General features: G+C 44.3%; 4 protein-coding genes across 5 annotated transcripts; 1 reads left to right on the plus strand and 3 right to left on the minus strand.

The window, feature by feature from the left end:
• Positions 1-2,433: 2,433 nt before the first annotated feature.
• LOC311361348 (peroxynitrite isomerase THAP4-like) lies at positions 2,434-4,457 on the minus strand (the record flags this gene model as incomplete). The annotated part of the gene is made up of 5 exons (XM_084481514.1): positions 2,434-2,678; positions 2,861-2,940; positions 3,645-3,652; positions 3,769-3,922; positions 4,424-4,457. The coding sequence occupies 5 exons, from the start codon at positions 4,455-4,457 to the stop codon at positions 2,562-2,564; spliced, it is 393 nt and encodes a 130-aa protein (XP_084337640.1). The 3' UTR covers positions 2,434-2,561.
• Positions 4,458-9,409: 4,952 nt separating this feature from the next.
• LOC311360920 (targeting protein for Xklp2-like) lies at positions 9,410-18,251 on the plus strand. Of its 2 annotated transcripts, none has more exons than XM_084481036.1 (17): positions 9,410-9,523; positions 10,480-10,593; positions 11,021-11,152; positions 11,818-11,956; positions 12,306-12,407; positions 13,217-13,303; positions 13,766-13,875; positions 14,219-14,364; positions 14,764-14,941; positions 15,120-15,258; positions 15,567-15,783; positions 16,156-16,251; positions 16,434-16,607; positions 16,887-17,033; positions 17,137-17,248; positions 17,600-17,787; positions 18,046-18,251. In XM_084481036.1, exons 2-17 carry the CDS (start codon positions 10,497-10,499, stop codon positions 18,154-18,156), a joined length of 2,175 nt encoding a protein of 724 aa, XP_084337162.1. In that variant the 5' UTR covers positions 9,410-9,523; positions 10,480-10,496; the 3' UTR covers positions 18,157-18,251. The 2 variants fall into 2 exon arrangements, with proteins under 2 accessions (XP_084337162.1, XP_084337163.1); XM_084481037.1 differs by having other exon boundaries at positions 17,621-17,787.
• Positions 18,252-19,412: 1,161 nt separating this feature from the next.
• On the minus strand, positions 19,413-21,988 carry LOC311361009 (peroxynitrite isomerase THAP4-like). The gene is made up of 5 exons (XM_084481181.1): positions 21,790-21,988; positions 21,120-21,273; positions 20,628-20,737; positions 20,199-20,302; positions 19,413-19,886 (listed from the first exon to the last, which is right to left on the minus strand). The coding sequence occupies exons 1-5, from the start codon at positions 21,812-21,814 to the stop codon at positions 19,770-19,772; spliced, it is 510 nt and encodes a 169-aa protein (XP_084337307.1). The 5' UTR covers positions 21,815-21,988; the 3' UTR covers positions 19,413-19,769.
• A 142-nt stretch (positions 21,989-22,130) lies between these two features.
• agxtb (alanine--glyoxylate and serine--pyruvate aminotransferase b) lies at positions 22,131-26,247 on the minus strand. Its single transcript, XM_084481180.1, has 11 exons — positions 25,892-26,247; positions 25,472-25,664; positions 25,255-25,319; positions 24,904-25,004; positions 24,749-24,819; positions 24,166-24,250; positions 23,906-24,004; positions 23,553-23,622; positions 23,104-23,199; positions 22,638-22,766; positions 22,131-22,431 (listed from the first exon to the last, which is right to left on the minus strand). Exons 1-11 carry the CDS (start codon positions 26,165-26,167, stop codon positions 22,324-22,326), a joined length of 1,293 nt encoding a protein of 430 aa, XP_084337306.1. The 5' UTR covers positions 26,168-26,247; the 3' UTR covers positions 22,131-22,323.
• Between the last annotated feature and the right edge of the window lie 479 nt (positions 26,248-26,726).

The raw sequence follows: 26,726 nt of genomic DNA on the forward strand, positions 1-26,726 counted from the left end.
CTAAAATTAATCAAACTAACTCTGACATTTCTGGATATCTTTTTAATATGCTTTTTAAAATTTAGGTTGGAATCAATGATTATGCCCAGATATTTAAAGTTGTCAACAATTGTAATCACCGCTCCTTTGACAAAGATGTCAGGTTATTGCTGTGCATTTCTCTTGTTGGAGAAATACATACCAACAGTTTTGCTTACATTGAGAGTCAGACAGCTGCTAGTAAGCCAGTCTGAGACTTTGTTTAGCACTGCAGTGAGTTTTGATGCAGCCTGTTCTCTATTTTTGGCATGTGTATAGATGACTATCATCCGCATACATTTGGATATGGACGTCTGGGCAGATCAGAGGCAGGTCGTTAATATATAAACTAAATAAAATTGGTCCTAAAATTGATCCCTGTGGGACTCCAATGGTACTGTTTGCAAAGGAAGAGCATGCATCATTAATTCTGGTGCACTGCTTTCTTGAATTTAAATAAGACTCCATCCAAGTCAGAGCATTAGAGGAAAAATTAAACTTTGACAACTTTGACAACAGAACATTATGATTTACGGTGTCAAAAGCTTTTTTTAAATCAAGGAAAACAGCACCAACAACACCTCCATTATCAAGGCTGGATTTAATTTGCTCAATAAAATAGCAGTTTGCTGTCTCTGTTGAATGATATTTCCTAAAACCAAATTGCATAGAGTGCAAGGGAAAATGGCCTTGATTTAGATGGTCCATCAACTGGTCACAGATACTTTGGAGATAACAGGAAGTATACTTATAGGTCTGTAGTTGGTAACATCAGTGACATCACCAGCTTTAAATACTGGAGTTATCACTGCTGACTTCCAGGCCATGGGAAAAAAGCTATACACCAGATGTGTAATTGGAGTGGATAGGATGTTTTTATACTTCCTCACAAATGCACAGTCACAATCAAAAACATCTTTAGCCTTAGAGTTCTTAAACTGGCCTATAGTTTTAACTATAGAGGGTTCATTCACTTCAGATATGTAAAAAATTGGGAGATTATCATTTGGTGGTGTAATGTTCTTCTCTCTGGGGCCAAATCCTTTCACTAAATCTTGCACAGAATCAATAAAATAAGTATTAAACACAGAAGAGATTTTAACTTTATCTTGAGTTAAGGTGCCCTGTACTTGTAGTTCAAACCCTTTATCTTTATTATTGTTATGATCCTTTTTCATGTTAATGTTTTTCCAGGTTTGTCTGCTGTTTCCTTTGGAGTCATTGATAATATTGATAAAGAAATTTGCTTTAGACTTTCTCAATTCCCTTACAACTTTATTCCATAATTGTTGAAAGGTTCTCCTATCGTCGGCTAACTCAGACTTAATTGCAGTTTTTAATGCATAATCCCTCTGCCTCATTAAGGCCCACATATATGTATATATATATATATATATGTGTATGTATATATAACAATTAACTTAGACGGAAAGTCCTCTTTAACATAATGTTTCTGATTCTGCTTTAGCTTCAGATGCCATCAAGCTCTGGTCGTATCAGTCAGTCCGTCCCTGACCAATCAGCATTCATTAGCAGAATGCTAGCGTGTATGGCCAACAACGGCCCAACCTGTAAGAAATCGAAAGGACTACTCATTCATTCGACTTTTGAAATTTAATCTATATTGAACTTGTGAAATCTACAATAAAATCGGCGATATTTCAACGACATGCAGGTGAAAGATACATTTAGCCGTCTAGCCCCATAGACCCCCGTTCAATCTGTACTCGCCCCCAGTGGAATTCTAATGGAACTGCAACCAAGTTCAATACAATGGGTTCAATAGAGTGCCAAGGCTCTCCATAGACGGGCTCTGCTTAAACTATCCTGAAATGTTCATGGGTTTGAGTAATTGCTCACCCATATTTTAAAATGGGCGAGTCATCAAACTCTGCCGAGAGCAGTCAATTTGCTCACTCAAAGTCAGGCCCACTTCTAAGCCGGTCCTTGGAGGTCTGTGCTCTGAGCACATTTTGTACTCATCATGGAATTAGATATGCCAAGTTATCTTATTGTGCTAGGACTGTCAATGGGCTTTGTTTGTCTTGAGAAAAGGTTAAGATCCCATTTTAAACAAGCTCCACAGCAACAATGCATTGAGTATTGCCACTTCGTAAAGCACCCTCATAATGACAGCAGTCGTGTCCCAAGTTAACCTGCGTTGGAAATTGGTCCATATACACCACAGGTGTTGAGCAAATAATTTATTTGATTGCAAAGAACACCAACATAACATAGAAATTCAAAATACTGTATGGAGGCCAAGTGAATGGCCAGATGCAATTTATATGCTGTGTAAATGCAACATGAATTGAAGTCTTGTTTATACAAAACAAATCCATACCTCTATTTAAACAAACCATCCAGCGCATGAAATGTTCTCCTTAATCCCGGGTGATGACCGATAACCAAATGTGCAAAGCAACATTTTGAGGTTGGAATATTGTTGCATGATCTTCCACTTCCGGCCACATAAATTGCAGACCAGGTAATTATTTTAGCACCAACACAGAAGGTGGTCTTCGTATTGAAACCAATCTGCGTCAAGGCAAGCGACTGTAGGTGATGTGCAGGTGCTGCGTCATTGGCTGCTTGTCCGTTGACATGGAAACCGTCTGGTCCAGCTTCCCATCTGGTTGGAGCTGGAACACTCTGGAGACCTGAGAAAAAAAAAATATATAATTAATGCAACCCTACTGGTAAGATAAAAAATAAAAAAAACTTTATGAAGCGACTTGTGAAAAATTGCAATACAAGGTGCTTAACAATACAATGAACATGAAGAAAAATCTGAAAAAAAATAATGAAGGGTCGTTAGAGACTGTCCACACTGCAGCCATACCTCCTTGACGTGGGGCTCCTTGGCAAACGATGTCCTGGCCAGAGCTTGTGTGTGTAGGCTCAGCTGCTTTCCCACCAATCCTGCACAGTCTCAGATGAAGCATGTACACAATAGATACAACCGGCACCGTTCACCAAGTGGGCCAATCTTTGAGCAGAGACTTTTGAATAAAGGCCATATTCTGCCACCTGGTGTGAGTGAATGGCCATTATGAGCTGTTTGAAAGGCTGCCTTTTCCTGTGTTTTAGTGACATCCCAAGTGGGAGTGTCCACCTAGTTTTGTGCTGGATAGATCAGTCGGCCAGCCTACCCAGTGGTCTGTAGCAAATGTTGCTTAGCCATCCATCATACATCTAGGTGGACATGCCCACTTGTGATGCCACTAAAACACAGGAAAAGGCAGATTTTCAAACAGCTTGTAATGGCTAATCACCCTCACACCTTTAAGCCCACAACTACTGACAAAGTAAAGTCAGATGCATGCATCTTTCCAAAAGAGAGTCTACACATATTTGGGTTAAACCCAGTACCCGTTGGATGGGTGTCAAACTCCCTCCATGTGATGTTGACATGCTATTGCATGTCAGCCAATTAGTCTGAATCAGGAACGAGTCATCTGTGTTTTCACAAGCCCAGAGATGGAACGAAGGATCATTCAATTGAATAAACCAAATATAGCAAAAGAAAAAGGGTCGTGCTCATAGCACTAATTATGGGTCTGCTATTTTGATCTACCAGGGCCAATAGGTAGACCTAACATGTGAAGAGATCACCCATTGTCCACGTGACTTGCTACATAAAAGTAGCAGAGACATAATTAGTGTTATGTGGGACAGCTGTGCAAGTCCTAAAATGACACCTATGAAAATAAAGAAACTACATTGTTTTTGAATGAACACAAAACGCACATAAAGTTGATGATGGGCTGTCCCATTTGGGAGAAGTGAAGGGTCTCTGTGTAGCGGAAGGCCTTCAGGCTGGGGAAGGACCCCTCTCCGGGCTCGACTGATTCCCAGTTACCCAGGAGCCAATCCAGAGGAGAGATGGCTTCGTCCAGCTTAGCTCATGTTGGAAAACACAAAACAAAAATATAACACGCACTTCGGGAGGTAAAGATTTACCAAATGTATGCTTGCTAAATGTCCACAAGGGGCCAGTATTTCAAGCTGAGGACACAAGCAGGCAGCACCAGGGAAGCAAACGTTGCAGTGCAACATTGTTGAGCGCATGGATTTAAATGAGAGCCTTGCGTAGACCGCATTGTTTATATAAAAAGATACACGCCACACCTGTACAGTTTTTATAGAACGGTCCCAGGAAGTCAAATTATTAGCTGTATAACAAGGCAGCCTATAGCATTTTAAGTATTTCTCATACAACCTTTCAAAAGAATTCGCAATTAAAACAATTAGAATTCGCAATTAAAACGGGGTGTATATATATATATATATATATATATATATGCGGTCCATGGTGTATGGCGTCGAACACATGGACCTTCTTTCTGTGCATAAGCATTAAAGGTCATGCTGATGAAGTGTATCTTATATCTGGGCTTTTTACCGGGCTGGTAGAACGGACACGCCAATGAAGCCATCAATAAGGTTGAGCAGGCAGGAGCACTGACGTAGAAATTAAGGGAGATCGAAGTGTATGAGTCTTGATTTTACACCCGTGCTTTAAAGAGCGCAACAATTACCGCCCCCTTTTTGAACGTCTCTAGCTTGCAAGCTTATTCGCAATGGTTATTTCAAGTTCAAGGCTTTATCTCGGGCTTCTGTTCCGCGATGTTGCCTTAAACACATAATTTACAAAAATAAGACACTACCCAGTTCCAAGATCACTTTAATTAATCCCTGAATTAATCACACTCATTTTCAGTCATCATGCAGTGTGATACCACTTTAATCTATCAATCACGTATTATTATTACAATTATACCTACTACTATAGCCTACTGTAGTTGATAAGACATTCTCTTATAAGGAAAGTATAATAAGGAAAGTGAAGTCAGTGTATTTTTGGATATTGAGAAGGCATATGATTCTTTGTGGAAGGAGGGTTTAATGATTAAAGACCGGGTAAACCAAGAATAATTATGGGTTTTGAGTTTATAATAATAATAATAATAATAATAATAATATAATCGCGAAGTATATAAAATTATGCTTCAAAGTTGATGAAAAATGAGCAGTAATCCCTGGCTCAGGACGGTGGGGGCGTGTGCGCTGCAGGCCAGGAAACCACGCCCATCACCGGAGAGAGACCGTCTTCGGTCGGAAACTTAAATAAAGTAAACGAACCGTTAACGTTACGTTTCCCACTGTGGCATCCAGGGAAGATGCACCAACGAGGTTGAAGAGGCATAACGGGCAAGCTAGCTGCAAACTGACAATTCAAACCAGACTCGTGAGCGGTAAAACCATAGACGGGTGAAACCACAGAATGCTAGTGCGCGGTTAATGTATTTATACCTAGAGGGCAGCAGGGGGCGGGTCTACATTGAAGACCGCTTTACGTAAAGCGGTCTTCGATGTAGACCCGCCCATTTTAAACCTGCACACAGAACATTCTCTGAGGCCTAGCTCCTCAAGGAAATGATGAATGGGAAAAATATTTTTTACATGTTTTGAGGGACACATTTAAGGCCTAATTAATATGATAAGAAGAAAAATACTGAATTTGGTTTACCCGGTCTTTAAGCTTTAAAAGGAAGTTGCCTTACATTGGTTTGTATATGTATGAGTTTCCACTGGAGAAGGTAAATGTTTTACAATTTTTGGGCGTCTGGTTTGAAGAGCCGATGACTTGGGCTGTGCATGTCAGTAAAATGTTGTTGAAGTGTGAAAAAGTTTTGAATAATATCAGAAGTCTAGCTGGGTCACGGGTGTGAGTGGGGGCTGACAGGGAGACTATTCTAATTTTCCAGGCCATGATCAGATCTTCTCTTGACTATGAATGCTTTGTGTATGTCTGCGTCTAAATCTGTTCTGGCAAGGCTAGATGTGCTGCAGGCCAGGGCTTTGAGGCTTTGCTGTGGGGCCTTCAGAACTTCCCCAGTCCTTGTCCTGCTTATTGAAATGGGAGAAATGGTTAGAGCATTGGGTAAAACTAAGTGGGTGTCATCAAACTTTTCAGCAAGGTGCCTGTTACAAGAGTCTGATCGAGGCAATAAGTATAAAACATTTTTTGTAACTATAAATCAGTGGGCTGGGAGGCTGGGTATGGAACAGGTAAGTGTAGTGGAACATACAAGCTGTCTACCTATGCTATATTGGGTGCTGCCTGAGCTGAATATTGAACTTGTTTTTCTAAAGAAAAAAGATAAGAAGCTGGTAACTCCAAACATAGCAGAACATCTAAAATTAAATTAGTGACAATACTTTGATTATTTTTACAGATGGATCTAGAGATCCTGTTAGTGGGAGCCCTGGGTTTGGGATGTATGTGGAGCAGCTTGGGGTGAAGATTGGCCGGCGGCGCATCTCTAATGGAAGCTCTGTTTTCACATCTGAGTTAATGGCAATCCTATGGGCTTTAAGGTGGATTGAGGAAACCAGACCTAGAGAGGTTATCATCTGTTCTGACTCTGCAGCTGCTCCGGAAGCCTTAAGAGAGGGGAAATCTATGCTCGACTTGATATTATTAGTGACATTCAAACAGTTTTTTAGAATTGGGTTTAGATCTAACATCACCTTTTGCTGGGTTCCTGGACACGTTGGGAAGTAGCCTGGTTGGCACGACTTTCCAATGTTGATACTCAGCATTGGGTCTGGCCAAGACGTTAAGAGAATCCATTTCTCAAAGCGCATCCTTCAAACCTGGTTTACCCGCCCCCCTCAAATGCCTCAGTCTGCTATTGGTCGAAGCCAGAATAGGCGGTGTCGAAGCTTAAACCAATCACACCGCTCTTTCCTTTTTCTTTTCTATAAATGCCTCCAGGGCTGCTCTCTGCTCGGTTTTCAATACAAATGTCCGGTTGAAATCTTTCAACACAGCATCGACTGCTGTGTTGAACGCTGTCCGCTGCTCCATGCTGCTGTTTACAATGAGGTTCCGGTCGCTGCTCTACAGCGTCACTTACTTGAACACGCCTCTACCCAGAGCCGTTGGAGAGGCTCGACGTTGATTGGCTCTCGAAAAAGAGGGTGGAGTTCCCGAAAATTCGGGAGACAGAAATCGAGTTAATAGCACGGTTGGCCAGACTAGAAGTCAGCAGCGCTTTTGCGAGGCGTGACGTCACTAGTGTGGGCGCGACCAGGCTAGTTGGGAAGCGCAGGTGGACCAGATTGCGAAACAGAGTTTGAGTAGAGAAGTAGATGTTCATATATCCAGGGGAAGAGTGAAGCTGAAAGAAAGAATGAAAGAGGGCTTAATGAAGGAATGGCAGGGAGGGTGGGAAAAAGAAAACAGGTAGACACTAATTCTCTTTACAATCTCAAGTTAAAATTAAAGCTGTGAGCAGCATTTTACGGTGCGAAGCATAGGCCGACCAATAAACCATCAAACCTAACCCTAACCCTACCGACCAATAAAACATCAAACCTAACCCTAACCATTAAGACCATAGACTAACCCTAACCCTAACCCTAACCATAACCTAACCCTAACCATTAAGACTATTTTTAGCCTGGCGGCCATGTTGTTTTGCCAATCGACTTCATTTCACTTGAGCAGTTGGAACTTTGGGCCCCAAAGGCCACTAATGCCGCTTTTCCACCAACAGTACCAGCTCCACTCGACTCGACTCGCCTCGACTTGGCCCGCCTTTTTTTGCGTTTCCATTGGCAAAAAAAGTGGTCCCTAGTACCGGGTACTTTTTTTAGTACTACCTCCGTCGAGGTTCCAAGCGAGCGGAGTAGGTACTTTTGTGTGACGTAAACAGGCTGCTGGCAAATGATTGGCCAGCAGCTGTAAATGGGAATAATCACTCAAAGTTAAGTTGTGTCCGGCATGGTTGGAGTCCACGGACCCGCTCCCGAGAGGGACCTCGCCGTGTGTCGCTCCTTTCCCGGGGCTAGAGTTAGGCTGTGCGTGGTTGTGTGTGTCCGGCGTGGTTGCGTGTGTCCGGCGTAGCTGGAGTCCACAGACCCGCTCCCGAGGATCAGCGTTTCGCTGTTTCGTTTTAGTGTCGTTCCTTTCCCAGGGCTCGAGTTTCGCCTCCATCATCGTTACCGTATGACAACAATAGACGCACAGTCATTGTGCTTTTTATTTTATTTTATTTCCCATCATAACCTTTCCCGGGAATCAGGAAATAGTCCTGATCAGATTCAGATTTCCTGGGAATTGCGTCTCCCGTGATTAAAACCTAATGACGACCCGCCCATGTTGGAGAGGTTCTTTTCTATGACCCGCCCACATTGAAGAGGTACTTTTTTGGATGGAAACGTGACATGCCTGGAACCAAACTGAGTCGAGTTGAGGCGAGTCGAGTCATCTATGAACTGTGGTAATTTTAGTGACAGGCCACGCCCATTTCGATGCCACGCCCTATTTGAAAATATGTCGACTGTACCTTGTTCAGAATTTAATTCAGAACAACTTTTGTAATTGAGTCAACATCATAGGAGTCCAACTTGATGTTGATATGAGCATTTAACTCTTTTTGAGATTTAAACCACGGCCCTTTTAGAAGGCAATGGCTCATTGGTGCTTTAAACTTTAGTGTACAGACTAATATTTATGTCAGATTGAAGATAATGGTCCATAGATGATATGGGCTAAAGGATTTTTGTCAAAGTCAAAAAACTTCTACTGTTTTTAACTAAATTCAAAATGGCTGCAAATCTGGAAACCGGAAGTCATAGGTTCTTGATGCATATTTGTTCAGCATGTGGATATGCATGTGTGAACAAAGTTTCATGAGTGTAGGTCAAACCGGTTAAGAGATATGCTTGTGCAAAGTTTGCATTTTTGGACAGTTGGTATAGCTCCACCTTTGGGCCAATCAGTGTAATATTTGCTGTCTGTTAATCTTGTGTCAACCTCTACAGGTCTAGTAAGTTTCATAAAAAGCGTGCGAGCTGTTTAGGCTGTGTAAGTCAAACGGAATAATAATAAAACTAACGATTACAATAGGTTGCCTCGCACTTTGTGCTTGGCACCTAAAAAGATGTACCTGCACTTTTCAGTCCCGTAGAGATTCAGTTAAACTGTGTAGATTAAGGCTGGGTCATTGTGGGCTAAATCACTTTTCATTTTTTATTGTAGGAAAACATGTGTCTGGTCTATGTGAATGTGGGAGTTCCGAGACAGTAAAACTTGTTTTTCCCGGAGTGTAGAAAATATATAGGACAGAAAGACATATATTATTTGATATTTGACTGTTAGGACTTTTTAGGCTGTTTAGGCTTTTTCTTTGTTTGGACACAGTGAGAACCACCAATTGATCTCCAAGTCAATTCTACAGTTCCTGCACAATACAGGACTGTATGTAAAACTCTAGTTCAACATCTGACCCGTGGAGGGCAGTAATACGCTAAACAACTACCGGAATTTAGAAGAAGACAGCAGCCAGTAGAGTGAGAGCACCACGTTGAGACGTTACTGATTGGGCGGTTTAAAAAGGGGGGTAATTTAATAGTAATCGTTAATGTCCTCAGTTTGAGACAAGTCTACTGCAGATCGGTTACTTCAATTCCTCTAGATTAGTCGTTTTAGGTAAGCTTTAAACGTTGTTTTTGATTAGGTTCATTTGTTTTACCGAACGGCATGTTCCTGTGCTAGACGCCAATGTCTTTATCTGATTTGCGGATGTCGCACAGCATGAACAACGTCAATATTTAATTAACCTAGAAACTCGATGTCAAGCTTAAACGGTTACGTTATTTATTGTTAGTGGCGCTGAAATGATTTATCAATTGGAAATATGATTGTTATATATCGAGCGTTTGTCTGTGGGGACCCCCGTTTATATGGCTTGCTGCTTGCTGCTCCCGGTAGAAGCTAAATGCTAAAAACAATGCTTGCCTGTGTGTGGTCTTTTACATGCCTGTGTTGTGTATTAATGTCACCTCATTGAAGACCCATTTCTGCTGCTGTCCGTGTGTTCTTTACACAGAACTTGTGAGGTTTGTGTGTGAGAGATGGATGAGAGGTTCCTTGTATATCACACAACGTCAGTTAATAATTAGGGTTCAGGTGTGTATTCGTCTAGTTGCCATTTCGGTTTGGACTGGTTTTGGTCTATAGTTGGAAATTGCCAGCTCAGCTATTTTATTCTATCTCAAATGTATTAAAACTTCATCACGTTAGCTTTTTTTAAACTCTTCACTTTATTTGTTTCCAACCATTAACATGTTTTTAAAAGGTGTGCATGTTCAAATGTCTTTTTGACGATTTAAACTGGATTTATCAAAACATATTTTCAACCTCACCTTGCACTACAGCAGTCACCGAATTTTCTGCAGATAATGCATTTTCTAGTTCAAAATGTTCTCGTTGGGGGCTCATTTCAGTAGTGCTTTCTAAAATCACTAGTATAGAGAAGGTCTATGATATTGCCTTTTATCTAAAGCTAATACAGAAAGCGAATAGCATCGGTTGGCTACAAAGATTTGTATTGGAAAGGTGTGTTAAGCATGTCACTAACTCAATCAGCGTCGTTCTCCATATAGGACGGTTAACACAGAACATGGCCGAGAACGACCCAAGCTGGGAGTTCGACGCCCCGTCGCACGTCGTGGACTTCAAGGAACTGGACCTGGCGGACACCGCCGACCATTGGTTTGGTGAGTCCACTTTATTCACTTATCTAACTTCAAAGCAGCCATCTGAGGTTGTGTAGTATTGTGGAGGCCGTGCAGAGAAGGGTTTTTCGGTGTGTGTTTCACATCTTGTTTGGTTCAACTCTAACCCGATGCCAAACGTTACATTGGATCGTTTGTATTTTTGATATTTTGTTACCTGTGTTGCACAAGCTTTTCTAACCAATTGTGTCAAAAAGCGTCCATCGCCTCTTGATGGGAGTCTCCCACCCACTTCCTACATTTCAGACATTCCTTTGGTCGTGTTTTTTTGTTGTTTTTGAATCTCCCACACTTTGTTTGAACAAGGTATTGTGTACTATGTTTGTTCATTCACAGCTGAATTTTTTTGATTTTATCTGCAATTTGAAGGTAAAACAATCGCTTATCAATCCTCATTTCTGACTCTTAGAACAACAGGCCAGTGGGCCTCATGGGCACCTGGCCACTCCAGTCAGCAGCGGCCTGCCCTTCGGTGGAGCCAGTAAAGGTAACCTTCCCAAAGCCATCGTCGGCCCTTATGTGGAAGCAGAGGTCGACCCAGGTACGTTGTGATCCCCAACCAAGTCATTGTAGTAGATATGTGAGAATTCATTCTCTGTATGTGTTTTGGTCCTTTAGTAGAGGCTTTTATCCAAAGACTTGCAATCAGTACATTCCTGTCATCAAGAGGACCCTGCAATAAGAACTAGTGCTATTAGTAGTTGCATGCTATGCGTATTTGTTGGTGTTTTTTAAAGGGTTTAACCTGAGCCACGCCATAGAACAATGATGGCAATCCTCTCAAATCCATACAGGGTTGGTAGGACATAGCTGTTAAATTAAATAAATAATACGTATCCCAATAAGAAATCTTACTCGCTGTATCGGCCGATACTCAATTTCAGGTATCAGGAAGGACAATTTGTATCGGAACATCTGTTACAAATGTCAAATTTACATGTTGACGTGCATTTTCTGGTTGTGCCTGTTAACACGGCAAAAGGAGACCTGACCTGTTAACATGTTTACACTTCTTGGCCGTTCTAATGGCCTTCCATAGCCATTGTTCTCTTGTTTGCTTTGTTAAAGACTTGTAATGGAGGTTTCTTATTGAGAAATGACCATCCCAAGTACAAGTACCCTTGATGTAACTCCACCTGCTGTGGAACTGGAGTGCTCTTCACATGCCTTCTGTCCAGCTAATTTCTGGATGTTTACCTCGTTTAGAACCCAGCACCGCCGCCGCACCTCCGTCTAACATAGTCACCTCCTGGGGTCAAAGACAAGCGCCCAATCGGAACGTAGCACGTGTGCCCACCCGGCCCGCGGCCCGGACCCGGACCAATCCCTCTGCTCAGCCACGCAGGTTTGTTGTGGTTCTGCTTGTATAAAGTAACAGGTTAGCCAGCAGAGATGTAAATGGATTGCATTCTTGTGGCCAAAGTGCGTCAGGATTTATTCACATTTCAGCCAGACTTGAAAACACTACAACACTACAACACAACATAATGGAAGTGAGCTTCGGATGTTGACAGTGATCATGCTGACTATTAAAGCCTGCGAGACTATATGCATTTACCCGTACAGATTAGAATGTCAGGCTCCACTGGACCACACAAACCTCATTCAGACTACAGACTACAGTAAATTCAGTTTTTATCAACTTATCCATGAGGATATCCAGTAATGTTCGGTTCTCTCCTCTCCCAATAAAGGGTGTCTAAGAGGAAAGAGGCCAGCGCTCCAGCTGAAACCACCAGCGCTCCAGCTGAAACCACCACCACTGTGGTCATTCCCCCAGTGAAAAAACAAAAAAGGTGGGTAGCTTTAAAATGCATATTTTGTCAGACGAATGCATGACTCGTATTAGGGTAGGGTCAACTTTGCTTCAGAATAGTTTTTATTGCCATTAGGTTTACACGTGCGGGCATCTTGGTGCAACCAATACTTACAGTATTGTACCAACGATTGCCGTTTAGTCATACTTGTGTATGCTTTGAGATTTAAACGACAATGTGAACTTGCAATCCTGATTCCTGTTTGCCTCTGTAAACCACCATTTGCAGCATGTTGTCCACCGAGTTTGTAAGGCAGCAGAGTCGTCCACGCAGAAGGTGATTCTTATTCTTGTGACACAATGAGGATGCACTGAGACTGTTGTCCATCACTTTTTATTTGACCGACCGGCAGGTCCCTGATCTAGACGCCAATGTCTTTATTTGTAACAGTTTGTAACAGTCATAACAAAGGTTTTATTTAGGTCCAATTCCTTTGGGGGTATTTGACCGGACCAGTTGTGACTATTCTCTGGTAGCAGAGCAATCTCTGTGCATCCCTAAAGACTGATATCCACCTGCATCTGCCTTCGTCTCTCTGCACCTTTTGGGAAGCACACTTTGGTCTGTTCACTGTTGGTTGTCATTGTGTGCACTGGGTGTAAAACCCAAACTATGGGAATGGTGGTGACAATAATTCAACAAATATATATTTTTATTTTAACTAATGAAGCACATTCTATTTAGAGTAGTGATTGTTACACTCCTATAGCCAGATATTCATTGTTGCATTTCCAATTGTGATCTGCTGTGTTCAATTGCATTCACGTCCGTTTTGCTGCCTCCTCCAGGACCTCTGCGGGGAGCTCTGTTCGAGGGCTCAGCGGTCAGCCCCGCAGAAGCTGCCGGCCGCCGACGGCAGCCACCAGCAGCCCACTGTGAGTCAGCCTTCTTGAAAAGTGACTCCCAGTATGTCACCTTCAGTGTTGGACGTGTGCCATGTTTAGGTGTCGCTGCCCCTGTTGGTTCTGGCTCACAAGATGGTGCCCGGTTGGACGTAACGTAACGTTCCCTATAAATGGTTGTGGTAGCAGACCCTGCCACCCAAGTGTCTTTGCGGGGCTCCTATGCTGACAAACTCCGGTTCAGCTGCGACACAGGAAGATCAGTCATCTTGACGTGTGTGTGTGTGCGTGCATGCCCAATGCACCACAGGTGTGCTGCCTCAACATCAGACTTGACTCGGGCTGAAGCTGCTTAAACCAGTCACTAAACACACCACAACGGTGTAGTCAATAGAAATGATGTCATTTGCGATGTTCCTTGACCGTCCACATAGATGGGTTAGGTCTGCAACGGGCTCGCGGGGGTACTGACTTCTGCTCGGTGTTCCCCTGAAGGCCCAACAGCACCGAGGCCCTAGAGCTGGAGCGCATCAGGACCCTGCAGAGTGAGGTGGCGGAGCACCGGCGCCAGAACGAGGCCAGCTACAAGGCAGCGCTCGCTGGCGGTAGGCGACCCTGTGACTGACCCTGGGGCTGAAACCACTGTGCTTTGGGACGGTGTTGGATGGATCCCTCTGCAACATGTGGCGTTGTGATCGACACTCGGGAGAAACTTGTGCTGTTTTGGTGTCATTAAGACTCATGGCAGAAATAAGGGCTCGGCGTGATGTAAAAATTAAATCAGGTGAAAAATGTACAATAATCCATGGGAGAATTGTACACAATCTTGATCATGATATTGTTATGATTTCAAAATGACTAGTCTAAATATCCTTGGTTCAATATATTGAGCCTCATTTGGAGTGTTGCATGACATCTCATAATATATAGGTGATCTCACTCCTTCAGATCACCTACCAAAGAGGCTGGTGCTGTCCACCACCATTCCCCAGGAGTTCCACTTCTCGACTGACTCACGTGTCAGGGCCAGCACTACCACCGCCGGTGGACAGGTTAACTTCCAGGCCCAGCTCCGAAAACATCTGTCCTCTCCGGTAAGAGCTGTGGGTGTTCCTTTGGTGCTAGGGCTTGAACACCATTGGGGAAAGTTGGATATTTTGGTTCCCTTTTTATTATTTTAAATCATTCTGCATGATTCCATTATGGAGTGTTTAAAAAAAATATGGCAATTCAGATTGTTGTGTGTATGCTGATTTCACAAAGCACCCCTTCGACTGTTTGAAGAAAACTTAATCTTGGATTTAGATCAGCAAATGAGGATCAAGTTTTACGGTCTCGTCGCTTGTCATTGGCCAAATAATATTTGCCCTTGTCCATTCAGTGTTCTCAACCTGGAAAACTGTGGGGTCTTGGGAGATCTTGCTGTGCCCCCCCCCCCACCTCCTCCTCATTTTGAGCTGTAGTGATGACAGGACACTGTACTTGTGTTGCAGTCTAAGGGCCCAAAGGGGGCCACGGTGCCCAGACCCTTCAACCTCTCCACGGGCAACAAGCGCAAGGCAGAGGACGCCACCACCAACCCCTATGTCCCCATCGCCCAGCAGATCGCCGACTTCCAGAGGCGCACCCCCGAGCGCTACCACCTGCGCAGCCGGCAGGCGCAAGGGAGAGGTGAGTGTGGATCAACGTTACGAGTGGGTTGATGATTGACCTCAGCCTCACCCTACGTCAGGTTAGTTTGGATAAAAAAAGTCTGCTACATAGAGTATGCAGTCGCCCACCTGTATCTGTTACACACGGGGTTTGTCCTGGTGTAGCTCATGGTTGTGTTGTGTCTGGTGCCTCCCAGGTCCGTCCCCAGTGAAGGGGGAGAGTATGAAGATCACCCAGCCCCACACCCCCCAGCTCATGACCCGCCAGCGCAGCCGGCCCACCCTCATGAAGAGCCACACGGCGCTGGAGGCCGAAGAGGCCGAGAAGATGCAGAAGTACGACATCGGAGCAAAACACCGTCCACTCTTTCTAGCTAGCAATTTATTTATGTATTCCTCCGCCGGCTTGTTGTGTAGGAAGGGCAAAACGGTGACTGCTGCACTTTAAGCTGGCGTAATGTGAGTGCACCTGATTATCGATGGGTTTGTGGCGAGGGTCCCACCCGGTTAGGGTTAGCTCGGCACTGGACTCGGCTAACCCACATCCCCCAGTAACAACATGAGCGGGTTATTTCTCAGTGCCACTAGGATTTTCATGTGGGGACTTTGGCAACACGGGTGAAGAATTCCTTATGCTTCTCCAGGTTCAAGTTCAAGGCCCTTGAGCTCAACAAGAAGATCCTGGCGAGCGTGCTGAACCCAAAGAAGCCGGCGGCCAAGGAGCCCACGAGGACCCAGGACTTCGAGCTGCAGGTGGAGCAACGGCTGCAGCAGCGGCAGGCGGCCCGCAAACCAGACGAAGAGGAGAAGCTTGTCTTCCACCCCCGCCCGCTGCCCACCCGGATCCTGAGGGAGGTGGTGGTGAGTGCTAATCGGCGTAGCGTTTTAATAAGTCATCGTGGATGACCAGTATGGTGCTGAACAAGATGCAACCGGACCGTGTGTTGGCGATCCATGATTTTATTCCGATTGGTGACATTTTTCTACATGTAAAATGAGCATTTGCTACACATGAATTCAAAAGTGCTTTATGAGCTGTGTATGTAGTAAAGGGTGACTCATTTAAATGTTGCTAAATTGATGCTTTGATCTAAACCTGCGGTCGTTGAGACCTTATGAGCTGTCATGAGCCCACAGTAATTTCTTCAAGGCCAAGTTTAGTAAATCTCATAGATCCAAACATTTTAGTTGTGGACAATGTTTCAAATGATGTCATTATTCCGTCCTTCATAGGGAGTCCCAGATAAGAAGGTGGCCCATCCCACAGTCCCAGAGTCCCCGGCCTTCTCCCTGAAGAAGAGGGTCCCCTTGGAACACCAAACGGAGCAGGTGCAGTGTGCAAAACCAACCTTGTTCTGGTTCATCGTCTTCATTTTAGTTTTACATTGGCTGAGATGTTGTATGAATATCTCTCTGCCTTCTGTTAATCAAGGATATGTCTGCCTACCGCTCTTCTCCCTCAATTTATTCTACCTCCCTCTGTCCCCTCCCTCTCACCTCTTTCCCCTCAGGTGAAGCCCCCGTCTCCCATCAGAGCCCATCCTGTGCCCCACTTTGGCCTGCCCTTCCAGCCACGTTTGGCTGATAAGAGCCACGTCGAGTCTTGTCCCTTCTCCTTCGACGAGCGTGAGCGGGAAAGCAGGGTGCTGAGGGAGAAGAAGTTGGAGCAGATGAGGAACGAGGAGGTAGGCTTCCCCCAGCGGTTCTGCTCCTTTTAAAGAGACAGGGCTCCTACCGATGCCTTTGGTGAAATAGATGCACTATGTTTACACTGCAGACCATTATTGCAATACTAATGTCACCTGGGGAGATAGTTATGTGTTCATTTAATATTCAATTGGTTAATGAGAGAGTGGTGAAATTCAAGCTTTATTTACACAATGCTTTTCTTGCAACAATACAACCATAAGTTTGCATACTGTTTTCTTTGGTTTAATATATTGTCTTACTCCTGGATCCTCCAGGTACCAAAATTCAAGGCCCAGCCCCTGCCTGACTTCCATGAGGTGCACCTCCCTGAGAGGAAGGTGCTGCTCTCCACCAAGCCCGAGCCCTTCAAGCTGAGGGTGGACGAGAGGGGGGGGGTGAAGACGGACCGCTGGGACAAAATGGTGTGTGTCCTGGAAAAACATCTGCTCAACGACTCTGGTTCAGGAGATGAGTGCTCTTGGTGGACTGGTCCGTCGTTAACTCTGGAGGATTCTTCTTCTGCAGGTGAAGGAGGAGCACAAGCGGCAGGTGGAGGCCGCCGCCTTCAAGGCCCGGCCCAACACCGTGATCCACAAGGAACCCTTCCAGCCCAAGAAGGAGAACCGCAGCGCTGCGGGTAAGTTGGCATCAGAGTGGCTGGGGTCATGTGGCGCTCGCACGCCTGGCACAACGATGAGCCATCACAAATGTCCCCTTTCAGTCTAACCAGGACTTTCTTCAACACATAAGAACCATTATGTCTTTATGGCACTACTTTAGTTCAAACCAGGCAGTGTCCGTCCCCCCGGCCCCCCCCATTTTGATCACTAGGATTCCGTTTGTCTCATAAAGCGGTTTACTCTTTGACGATTCCCTACTTCCCCACAAACATCCCCTCCTAAGCCGTTCTCTCCTCCTCAACGCTTTGCCCTCTCCGCTTCGCCCTGCCCACCACCTGTGTTCCACCTCCTTCCTCCTCTCCCTGTAGATGTCACTAACCATTGCGCAGTTCCAGAGGCCTTCCAGCTGTTCACGGAGCGCCGCGCCGTGGAGCGCCAGGAGTTTGAGCGGGCGGCCATGGAGAAGGAGGCGCTGAGGGCCCGCATGGAGGAGGAGCAGCGGCGGCTGGAGGAGGTGCGCGATGTGGAGGAGGTGGCCAGGATGCGCCACGAGCAGGTAAAGAGGAGCATGACGAGGAGACGCGGTGGTTTAAGGGTGCAGGCGGTGGGGATGGGTGATGGAACGGTGGGCGTTTGTGATTTTTTTTATTTATTTTTTATTTATTTTTATTTTTTTCTTGTAAATAACCAGAATTTCTACACCTTCAAACTACCGCTCAGCCTTGGCACTGGAATGTATATTGCAACGTGACAAAAGGCTTTGAAGCATGTGATCCTGTGGGTCTCCTAACTCCTCCCCCCTCTGCTTGTGCAGGTGCACAAGGCTCAGCCGGTCAGGAAGTACAAACCGGTGGAGGTGAAGAAGAGCGACACTGCGCTCACGGTGCCCCGGTCTCCAAACTTCTCAGACCGTTTGCACTTGTAGGGATAACCCTAACCCTTCCCTCTTGGCTACATGAATGTGTACAGTTCTTCCATTTTTATTTTTTTTATCTTGATTAAAGTTGTCTGTTTTACTACTGCTAACAGGTGTCAAAAGTATTCACATTCATTACTCAAGTTGAAGTATAGATACTAGGGTTTAAAAATACTTCTGTAGAAGTATCAACTCAAGCCTTTTACTCAAGTGAAGATGTAAAAGTACTAGTTTCAAAACTATTTTAAGTGTAAAAGTAATGTAAGGGGAAAAAAAAAAAGCCTTTAAGGACAAAAGCTTAGGCCACAGGGGCCTATAGTGGACTGGCCATTGGGAGGTTTGGGATATTTCCTGAACGGCCGGCTGTTTCAGGCTGGGCCGGCTGTAATTCTTTATTAAGAAAATAAATAAAAGTGACTTGGGCTGGCCTGCTGGCTATTTTTAAACAGCTTGGGCTTACTTGTGACATGCAAATGACTCGCCTCTGATTGGCTAACAGCACTGTCCGTCACAGTAATAAAAACAAACTTCCAGAGGCTCAGAGGGAGAAGGAGAGAGAGAGAGAGAACCACTGGGCACCTTGGAGGTTTCTTGTTGATTGAGAGCCGCCTCAGGGCGCCGCAGCCAGAGCTGAGCTCCTGGACGCCAGTGCATGGCGAGTGAATACGGTGCAACTCTGGCCGGTGCACCGCGGGAGCCCGGGAGCTCAGCTCTGGCCGTGGCGCCCTGAGGCGGCTCTTTCTGTATTCAATCACCGTGTACCGGCTGCTGTGCTCGGGCCGCGTAACTGTTGAAATAGTGGTAATGTCCAATCCAACCATTTCTTCCTCAACTCTTCTTTCTTGGTCAAGAGATGCAACGTTAATTTGTTATCGCCACAAAATGCACAGGCACAAACTCAATACTGTCTTCCCGTGGGCCATTGCAAGCCAAGGTGGGCGAGGCCATGAATACTAATTCACCAAATGACGTCAGTTGGTGAGGCTTTTGATTCGCTCGTTTGAGTATTTTTTTCATTTGCTAATGCAGGCAATCGAGGTAGAAGAACAGTTTCACATTCAGCATGCATATGCAACTCCGAGACCTATTGTATTTCAAAAGTACTAAACAGTTTCTCTGGGAATGACACCTTTTAAGATCCCATTTCAAACAAGCTCCACAGCCACAATGCATTGAGTTGCCACTTTGTGAAGCACCCTCAAAGTCAGCATTTGTGTCCCAAGTTCACTTACATTGCAAATTGGTTCATATACACCACACAGATGTTGAGTAAATTCTTTATTGCAACAAAACATAGAAATTCAAAACACTACTTTAAATACTTTCTGTTGAACTGTATGGCGGCCAAGTAAACAGCAAGAAAAAAAAATGATATGGAGTGAAATGCAACATGAATTGAAGTCTTAATACAAAACATGGTTATACATACACAAAACCATCCAATAGTGCATGAAATCTTCTCAATCCCTGAGGATGGCCCATAACTAAATGTGCAAAGCGACGTTTTGAGGTTGGAATAATGTTCTTCCATGATCTTCCATTTCTGGCCACATAAATTGCAGAACAGGTAATTATTTTAGCACCAACACAGAAGGTGGTCTTTGTATTGAAACCAATCTGCGTCAAGGCAAGCGACTGTAGGTGATGTGCAGGTGCTGCGTCATTGGCTGGTTGTCCGTTGACATGGAAACCGTCTGCTCCAGCTTCCCGTCTGGTTGGAGCTGGAACACTCTGGAAACCTGAGAAAAAAATAAAGGGGGATAGCACGTCAAACAATAGCTATGTATTGTCCAATTAAAGCATTATCGCTATTCCAAGGAAAAAAGCTGAGCAGCTTGGTGGTAAAGCAATATAATTAATGCAACACTACTGGCAAGATTTTTTATAATAAAAATATAAAATGGATGAAGATAATGCTGAGCTGAATAGGTATGGTTCAAGGTTTCTTTTAAGATGGAGTCATACAGGAAATTGAAATGCAGCTATAATGCCATCCGACACAAGCCTGAGTCACATGGGTAAATGGGTAAGAGACCACACTGTAGCCATACCCCCGTGACGTGGGGCTCCTTGGCAAACGATGTCCTGGCCAGAGCGTGGGTGTGTAGGCTCAGCTGCTTTCCCACCAGCTCCCCCTCCTCAACCTCCACCAGTCCTGCACACAGAGTCGTAGCAAATGCTTATTTATCCATCATACATCTAGGTGGACACACCCACTTTTGATGTCACTAGCAATAGGCAGATTTTCAAACTGCTTGTAAGGGCTAATCACACTCCCACCTAGTGGCATAATATCACCCCTTTAAGCCCACAACTACTGACAAAAGAAAGTCAGATGCATGTATCTTTCCAAAAGAGAGTCTACACATATTTGGGTTAAACCCAGTACCCGTTGGATGGGTGGCAAACTCCCTCCATGTGATGTTGACGTGCTATTGCATGTCAGCCAATTAGTCTGAATCAGGAACGCTGTGAAGTACCAGAGTTCTGAGCGACGATGAACGCCACTCGGTTGGTTCCAGGTTGCATTCGGATGAAGCCACACTCCCTGTGAAGTGGCTTCTTCGTCTCCACGTCGGAGGCATTGAACCTGCGAACACAGGTGCAACAGAAACCTAGACCGACGTCTATAGCTACCCACCACTCCCCTTCCACAAGGTGTACGCTACAATCTAGTCATCTGTGCTTTCACAAGTCCAGAAATGGAACGAAGGATCATTCAATTGAATAAACCAAATATAGCAATGGGAAAAGGGTCGTCATAGGACAACCGTGTGTTGCTCATGGCACTAATTATGGGTCTGCTATTTTGATCTACCACCAGGGCCAATAATAGGTAGGCCTGTGGAGAGATCACGCATTGACCACGTGACTTGCTACATAAAAGTAACATAATTAGTGTCATGAGCGACAGCTGTTTTTGTCCTAAAATGACACCTATGAAAAGGTTTTTGAATGACCACAAAACGCACATGAAGTTGATGATGGGCTGTCCCACTTGGGAGAAGTGAAGGGCCTCCGTGTAGCGGAAAGCCTTCAGGCTGGGGAAGGACCCCTCTCCGGGCTCGACTGATTCCCAGTTACCCAGGAGCCAATCCAGAGGAGCGATGGCTTCGTTCAGCTTAGCTAATGTTGGAAAACACAAAACAGAAATATAACACGCACTTCGGTAGGTAAAGATTGACCAAATGTATACTTGCTAAATGTCCACAAGGGGCCAGTAGTTCAAGCTGAGGACACAAGCAGGCAGCACCAGTGAAACAAACGTTGCAACGCAAGTTGCGCAACATGGTTGAGCGCATGAATTTAAATGAGACCCTTACGTAGACCTAGGCTACATGGTTCATAAAAAAAGATATACCACTCTTGGATTTTTATTTATTTATAGAACGGTCCAAGGAAAGTCAAATACATTAACTGTATAGCAAGACGCCCTATATCATCTTATTAAGTATTTCAAACGACAACCTTGAAAAATAATTCGGGTGTTGCAGCGTTCGCAATTAAAACTGGGTATATTTATATGCGGTCCATGGTGTATGTCGTCGAACACAAGGACCTACTCTCTGTGCATAAAAAAGTAACGGTCATGCTGGTGACGGGTAGCTTATATCGGTGCTTGTCATAGATGGTGCTTGTTACCTGGCTGGTGGAACGGGCACGCCATCGACAAGCTGGACCCGGCGGGCGGAGCACTGATGCAGAATATCAATGAAGATCAAATACATCCGCGTTTGCGTCTCGATTTGAAACCCGTGCTTTACGACATTAAAAAGAGGATCATGGGAATTGTAGTGAAAACAGAATAATTATTTTGCCTTTTATGTCCTTGTGTATGTTTTACAAGACAATGTTTGATAAAATAGTGACAATTTTATTGACATCATACAATAATTTGAGCAATAGGCATACCTACAGTGGAAATTCCATACACATGCATTTCATCCATAAACATTTCCCCCTTTGCAGTGAGAAACATGTGGACTTGTTTATTTTTTATTAAGAAATCAATGTGTTCCAAAGCTCAGACATGAACATTTGCTTCAGTATAATATATTAGTTTAAACTTTCTCCTCATTTGTTCACCCAGGCCTGGGTTCGGTGTTCTGGGGGTGGGGGGCGGGACTGCATATTTTCAGTGTCCAGTGGTAACGCCATGAGCATCCATCTCCCCGCTCAGACAGTGCTCTTTTTGCAGTTCTTGAGGGCATCTGCCAAGGCGTGCAGCGCCATGTCAGCGTTTGTCATCTTGCAGTTGTATCCCATCAGTCCAATGCGCATTACCTAATGGAATATAAAAGTAACCGTAAACACTAGGGACTTAATTCAAATAATTATCAATCGTAGCCTGAATCTTAAAAACACATAATCACGCCTACGCACAAATACAAGCAAGTCCATAAGCACACACACACACACACACACACACACACACACACACACACACACATTACCCCCCCCCCCCCCCACACACACCCCCCCGTGTTTACCATGCCGATGGAGGGCCCCAGGCCGCCGGTCATCTCCATGTTGTGGTTCTTCATCATGTACACCAGCAGCTCCCTCCAGTTGTAGCCCTTGGGGATGGCGATGGTGGTCACCGAGGGCAACCTCAGCTCCTGCAACAACCAGGCATCACATCATTCATGTGTATATGTAACATAAACAAGAACCCACACTCATTAGGTCATTTGTTACTCTGCGGCTTCTTTTGTACTGGGGCTCTGGCTTAAGCCAGATTGGAATTTATGAATGTTATTTTATGAATAATATCTTCCTAATAATAATAATGTGGACTTTTCTTTATTATGGTATCTTACATCATGCCCTATGTATAATATATATATATATACATAAATTATATATATATATATATATATATATATAGCATATTATAGCATTTTTTCAGTTGGCATTGTTGTGTTAAAGGGAACATTTTGCGTGTTTCTATTTCACCTTATCTTTGATGAAGAGGGTGAGGCCCAAGTCCTCCAGCCCCTTGTAGAGGTAGGCCGCCAGCTCCTTGTGTTGCCGCCAGGATTCCTCCAGCCCCTAGGGGGAGACAGAGACCAGAGCACGGCGGGTCTTAATGCACCGCATTGCAACGTGACCTTGACAACAATCCCAGGTTCAAACATTGCGCCCCCTTAGTTTAGGATCCGTAAATTAATATTTGTTATTGGCCTTCCCAAAAGAACTGCGGGGTCAGTCAAAGTTATGTACAAAAAAAAAACGTTTCACTGTGCAGCTTAATCGATTAGCTGAATCACAACTCTTTTGAATCAGGGTAGACAAGAGGAAGCCGGCTTGGGCTTGTATCATTCTGTTATTATTCAGCTTTTTGGAAATGTGTTCTTGCGTGTGTTTTTCAATAGGTTATAATTTGGAAGTTGTAGCATGCGTACCTTCTCAGAAAGAATGGCCAGACTCTCTCTTAAGGCAAAGAACCCAGAAACAGGGCCTGTGTGGTGGTATCTAAACAAAAGGTGAACAGTGATCATTCATGGCTGTTATATAACGTATTCTGTGTACCCTGCGGGTTGAAACAGTTTGGACTTTAAGGGTTGCTGCCTTACCCTGCTGATATATTTAATCATAACGTTACATAATAACAGTAATAAACAATATTTAGTTAGCGCTTTTCTAAACAACAGACAGCATAAACACACAGGGCAAACAAAATGTCTGAGCACCCTCTATGGTTTCCATGCATTTCAGGTTGGGTCACACACTGCATGGTTGAGGCTAGTGGACTTACGATCTGATTGTCTCGCCATCGCAACCCCAGTAGTTGGAAAGATGAGTCATATCCAAGAGGTAGGATACAGGCTTGGTTTTCCTGTTAAACATCTTGTCACTGGAGAGAAGGTAACATGGTGTGTGTTATTGATATTGATTATTTACTGTGACCCATATTTTTGTGTTTGAATTTCATGCAACACTTTTCTATGCAGTGATGCCCATGACACACACACACACACACACACACACACACACACACACACACAGTCTCTTTACCATGCTCTGTCATTGAAGGAAATGGGAGCTGTCCCCGGGGGGGCATTTAGAGCCTTCTGAGAGCCAGTGTACAGTATGTCAATTTCTAGAAAGACAGTAAATATAAGTTAATCCATCCATGATCCAACATGAAGGAAGAAACACACAAAAACACACTCGCCCGCCTAGGCCTGGGCGATATGGCTGAAAGACATATCATGATATAACTTGATCATATTGATCGATATCGATAACTATTGATCATTTTAATGACCTAAGAAGACTAGGAATTACCATGCTGGATTTAAACACTTCTGTTTAACAGTTAACATGACCTTCCACTGTTCTTCATCGATAAATACTCCAATGTCGATACAACAATGAAAAACACTCAAATATTGTAAATAAGTATGGAACCGTTGTTGTGTAAAAAACCCAGCTCCTAGATTTGATGGTCCAGTCTCTTATCGATATATATTGAACATGTTTTATATTGATACTGATCAAAAGTCTATCACGATACGATAATTTATTGTTTTATTGCCCAGGCCTACGCCCGCCTCATGTGTATCAAAACACACACGCACACAGTAGTACCCCTTACTTTGTTTGTCCATGAAGATGGGCGCTGCCCCCATTGACGCAACAGTGTCAACCAGGAAGAGACAGTTGTGCCTTGGAAAAGAAAAAAGATTGAGTTTGATTTACCAAAGGGTGCAGCCACGTGAGCTCACACTGTGTTGTTAGAGGAGAACCTACTTGTGACAAATGTCTCCGATGCCATCCATGGGGTGGCAGAGGCCGGCAGAGGACTCTCCGTGTGTGAGGAAGAACAGCACCGGTTTGTGTTTGGCCATGGCCTACGAAGACATGGAAGACCCCTAGCATGAAGTTAGCCAGTATACGGCTCAACTGCATTATATTCTCTTTTAAATGATGTATAAATAGTTTGATCTTAATTGCAATGTACATTAAATGCCATATATACATATCTTTCACCAAAATTCTATCTAAATCTACAGATTTTGCGAATATTCACTGCAGACTTTTTGCCATATCATACCAAATAACATTAATTAGGAGAACCTCATTAGGAGACATTTATAGTACCTGTTCAATTTCCGTATTGGAGAAAAGTTCCCCTGGTGTTTTTGTCATTCTATGTACATTAGCACCTACAAAGGAAAACAAGAATCAATATTATGGTAGCAACCAGCGGATCATGTCAATAGCCTCACTGAAGTTGATACACATATAGAACTAACTTAACATCGATCTTTGCGGACGGAGAGGGTCCCCACGTAAAACCGTGCGTAAAAATACCTACCCATTCTCTCAGCTATTTCCGCTACTCGCTCTCCCCAGATTCCGTTGACGGCAACCAGCACACTTTCTCCAGGTTCCACTGTGTTAAAAACGGCACACTCCATGGCAGCATGTCCAGAGCCACTCATGGATATCGTCATGTTGTTTTCGGTCTGGAAGATGTATTGAATCCCTTTCTTGATGTCGTTCATGATCTGTTGAGATAACGTGGAAATCCACATACAGGTCAGAGGTCAGACGTATTATTTGAGACGTATTTATTCTAACATATTAATTAATAAATAAATAAAATATTAAATCACATTATTAATTAAACAATACAGCCTATAACGATGCGTTTTGAGATTAGATGTATAGGCCTAGTCTTCATGGAATGAAGCCTATAAATGAAAAAGTGGAAAACAAAATACACAGCATTTACCTCATACATTTCTGGGTGCAAATGACCGATAATCGGCCTGCCCCCGGCCGCTAGAACACGTGGCGGGATGTTGGAAGGCCCCGGTCCAAACAGGTAACGGTTGGGGACTTCCAGCGGCCGCAGGAGGGCCGCGGGAGGCGGGATCGTCACGGAAGACATCGAGCGATCCAGGCGCATTAGTAGCGGAGCGCTCCTAGGGGCCAGCGAGCTCTCCAGAGCCGCTGCCGTGTTTTGCGCCAGCAGGGCGCCCCGGCTGAACACTGCCCTCTGCATCATGGCTGGAGATCCTCGTTCCTGGGAATGCTAGAGTATCCTACCTCGGACATACGGCGAGACTGACTTTGACTCTGACATGTGGCGAAGATTTAAAACAAAGTTCCTTGACCTATTGGTCTGAGGCCATGTGCGTCACTCACGTAATGGATGTGTGTGTGTGTGTGTGTGTGTGTGTGTGTGTGTGTGTGTGTGTGTGTGTGTGTGTGTGTGTGTGTGTGTGTGTGTGTGTGTGCGTGCGTGCGTGCGTGCGTGCGTGCGTGCGTGTGTGTGTGTGATCAAAATCATTGGTGAAATGTTAACAGCTATGTTATGTTCAATGTTTGACTTTAAATGGTGGGTTAATGTTACTGTTTCGGTCAAGTTGGAAGGTGCGTAAAAATTGATAAAATTACAATGAAAAAAAGTTTTGTACATTTGTACATTATTTTGTTCATTTGAGAAACAAGATAAAAGTGTATAAGATAAGATTTATGATCTCATATGGCCATTTGTAAACAGCTAATCAGAGTGTCAGAGTCGGAGAGGAGTGTTCCTGCTCCAAGAGACATGATTGGCTGAG

Source organism: Micromesistius poutassou (genome assembly GCF_964030765.1).
Source record: "Micromesistius poutassou genome assembly, chromosome: 16".
Classification (NCBI taxonomy): Eukaryota; Metazoa; Chordata; class Actinopteri; order Gadiformes; family Gadidae; genus Micromesistius; species Micromesistius poutassou.

Coding starts and splice junctions, on each gene's coding strand:
- LOC311360920 (XM_084481036.1), top strand. CDS start 10,497: ATGGCCGAGAACGACCCAAGCTGGGAGTTCGACGCCCCGTCGCACGTC. Junction 11,153..11,817: donor GGAAGCAGAGGTCGACCCAG/GTACGTTGTGAT, acceptor TACCTCGTTTAG/AACCCAGCACCGCCGCCGCA. Junction 12,408..13,216: donor CCAGTGAAAAAACAAAAAAG/GTGGGTAGCTTT, acceptor TGCCTCCTCCAG/GACCTCTGCGGGGAGCTCTG.
- LOC311361009 (XM_084481181.1), bottom strand. CDS start 21,814: ATGGCGTGCCCGTTCCACCAGCCAG. Junction 20,738..21,119: donor CAGCCCATCATCAACTTCAT/GTGCGTTTTGTG, acceptor CTGTGTTCGCAG/GTTCAATGCCTCCGACGTGG. Junction 19,887..20,198: donor AGGAGCCCCACGTCACGGGG/GTATGGCTACAG, acceptor TTTTTTTCTCAG/GTTTCCAGAGTGTTCCAGCT.
- agxtb (XM_084481180.1), bottom strand. CDS start 26,167: ATGATGCAGAGGGCAGTGTTCAGCCGGGGCGCCCTGCTGGCGCAAAAC. Junction 24,820..24,903: donor ATCGGAGACATTTGTCACAA/GTAGGTTCTCCT, acceptor TTCTTTTCCAAG/GCACAACTGTCTCTTCCTGG. Junction 24,005..24,165: donor TCCTTCAATGACAGAGCATG/GTAAAGAGACTG, acceptor CCTTCTCTCCAG/TGACAAGATGTTTAACAGGA.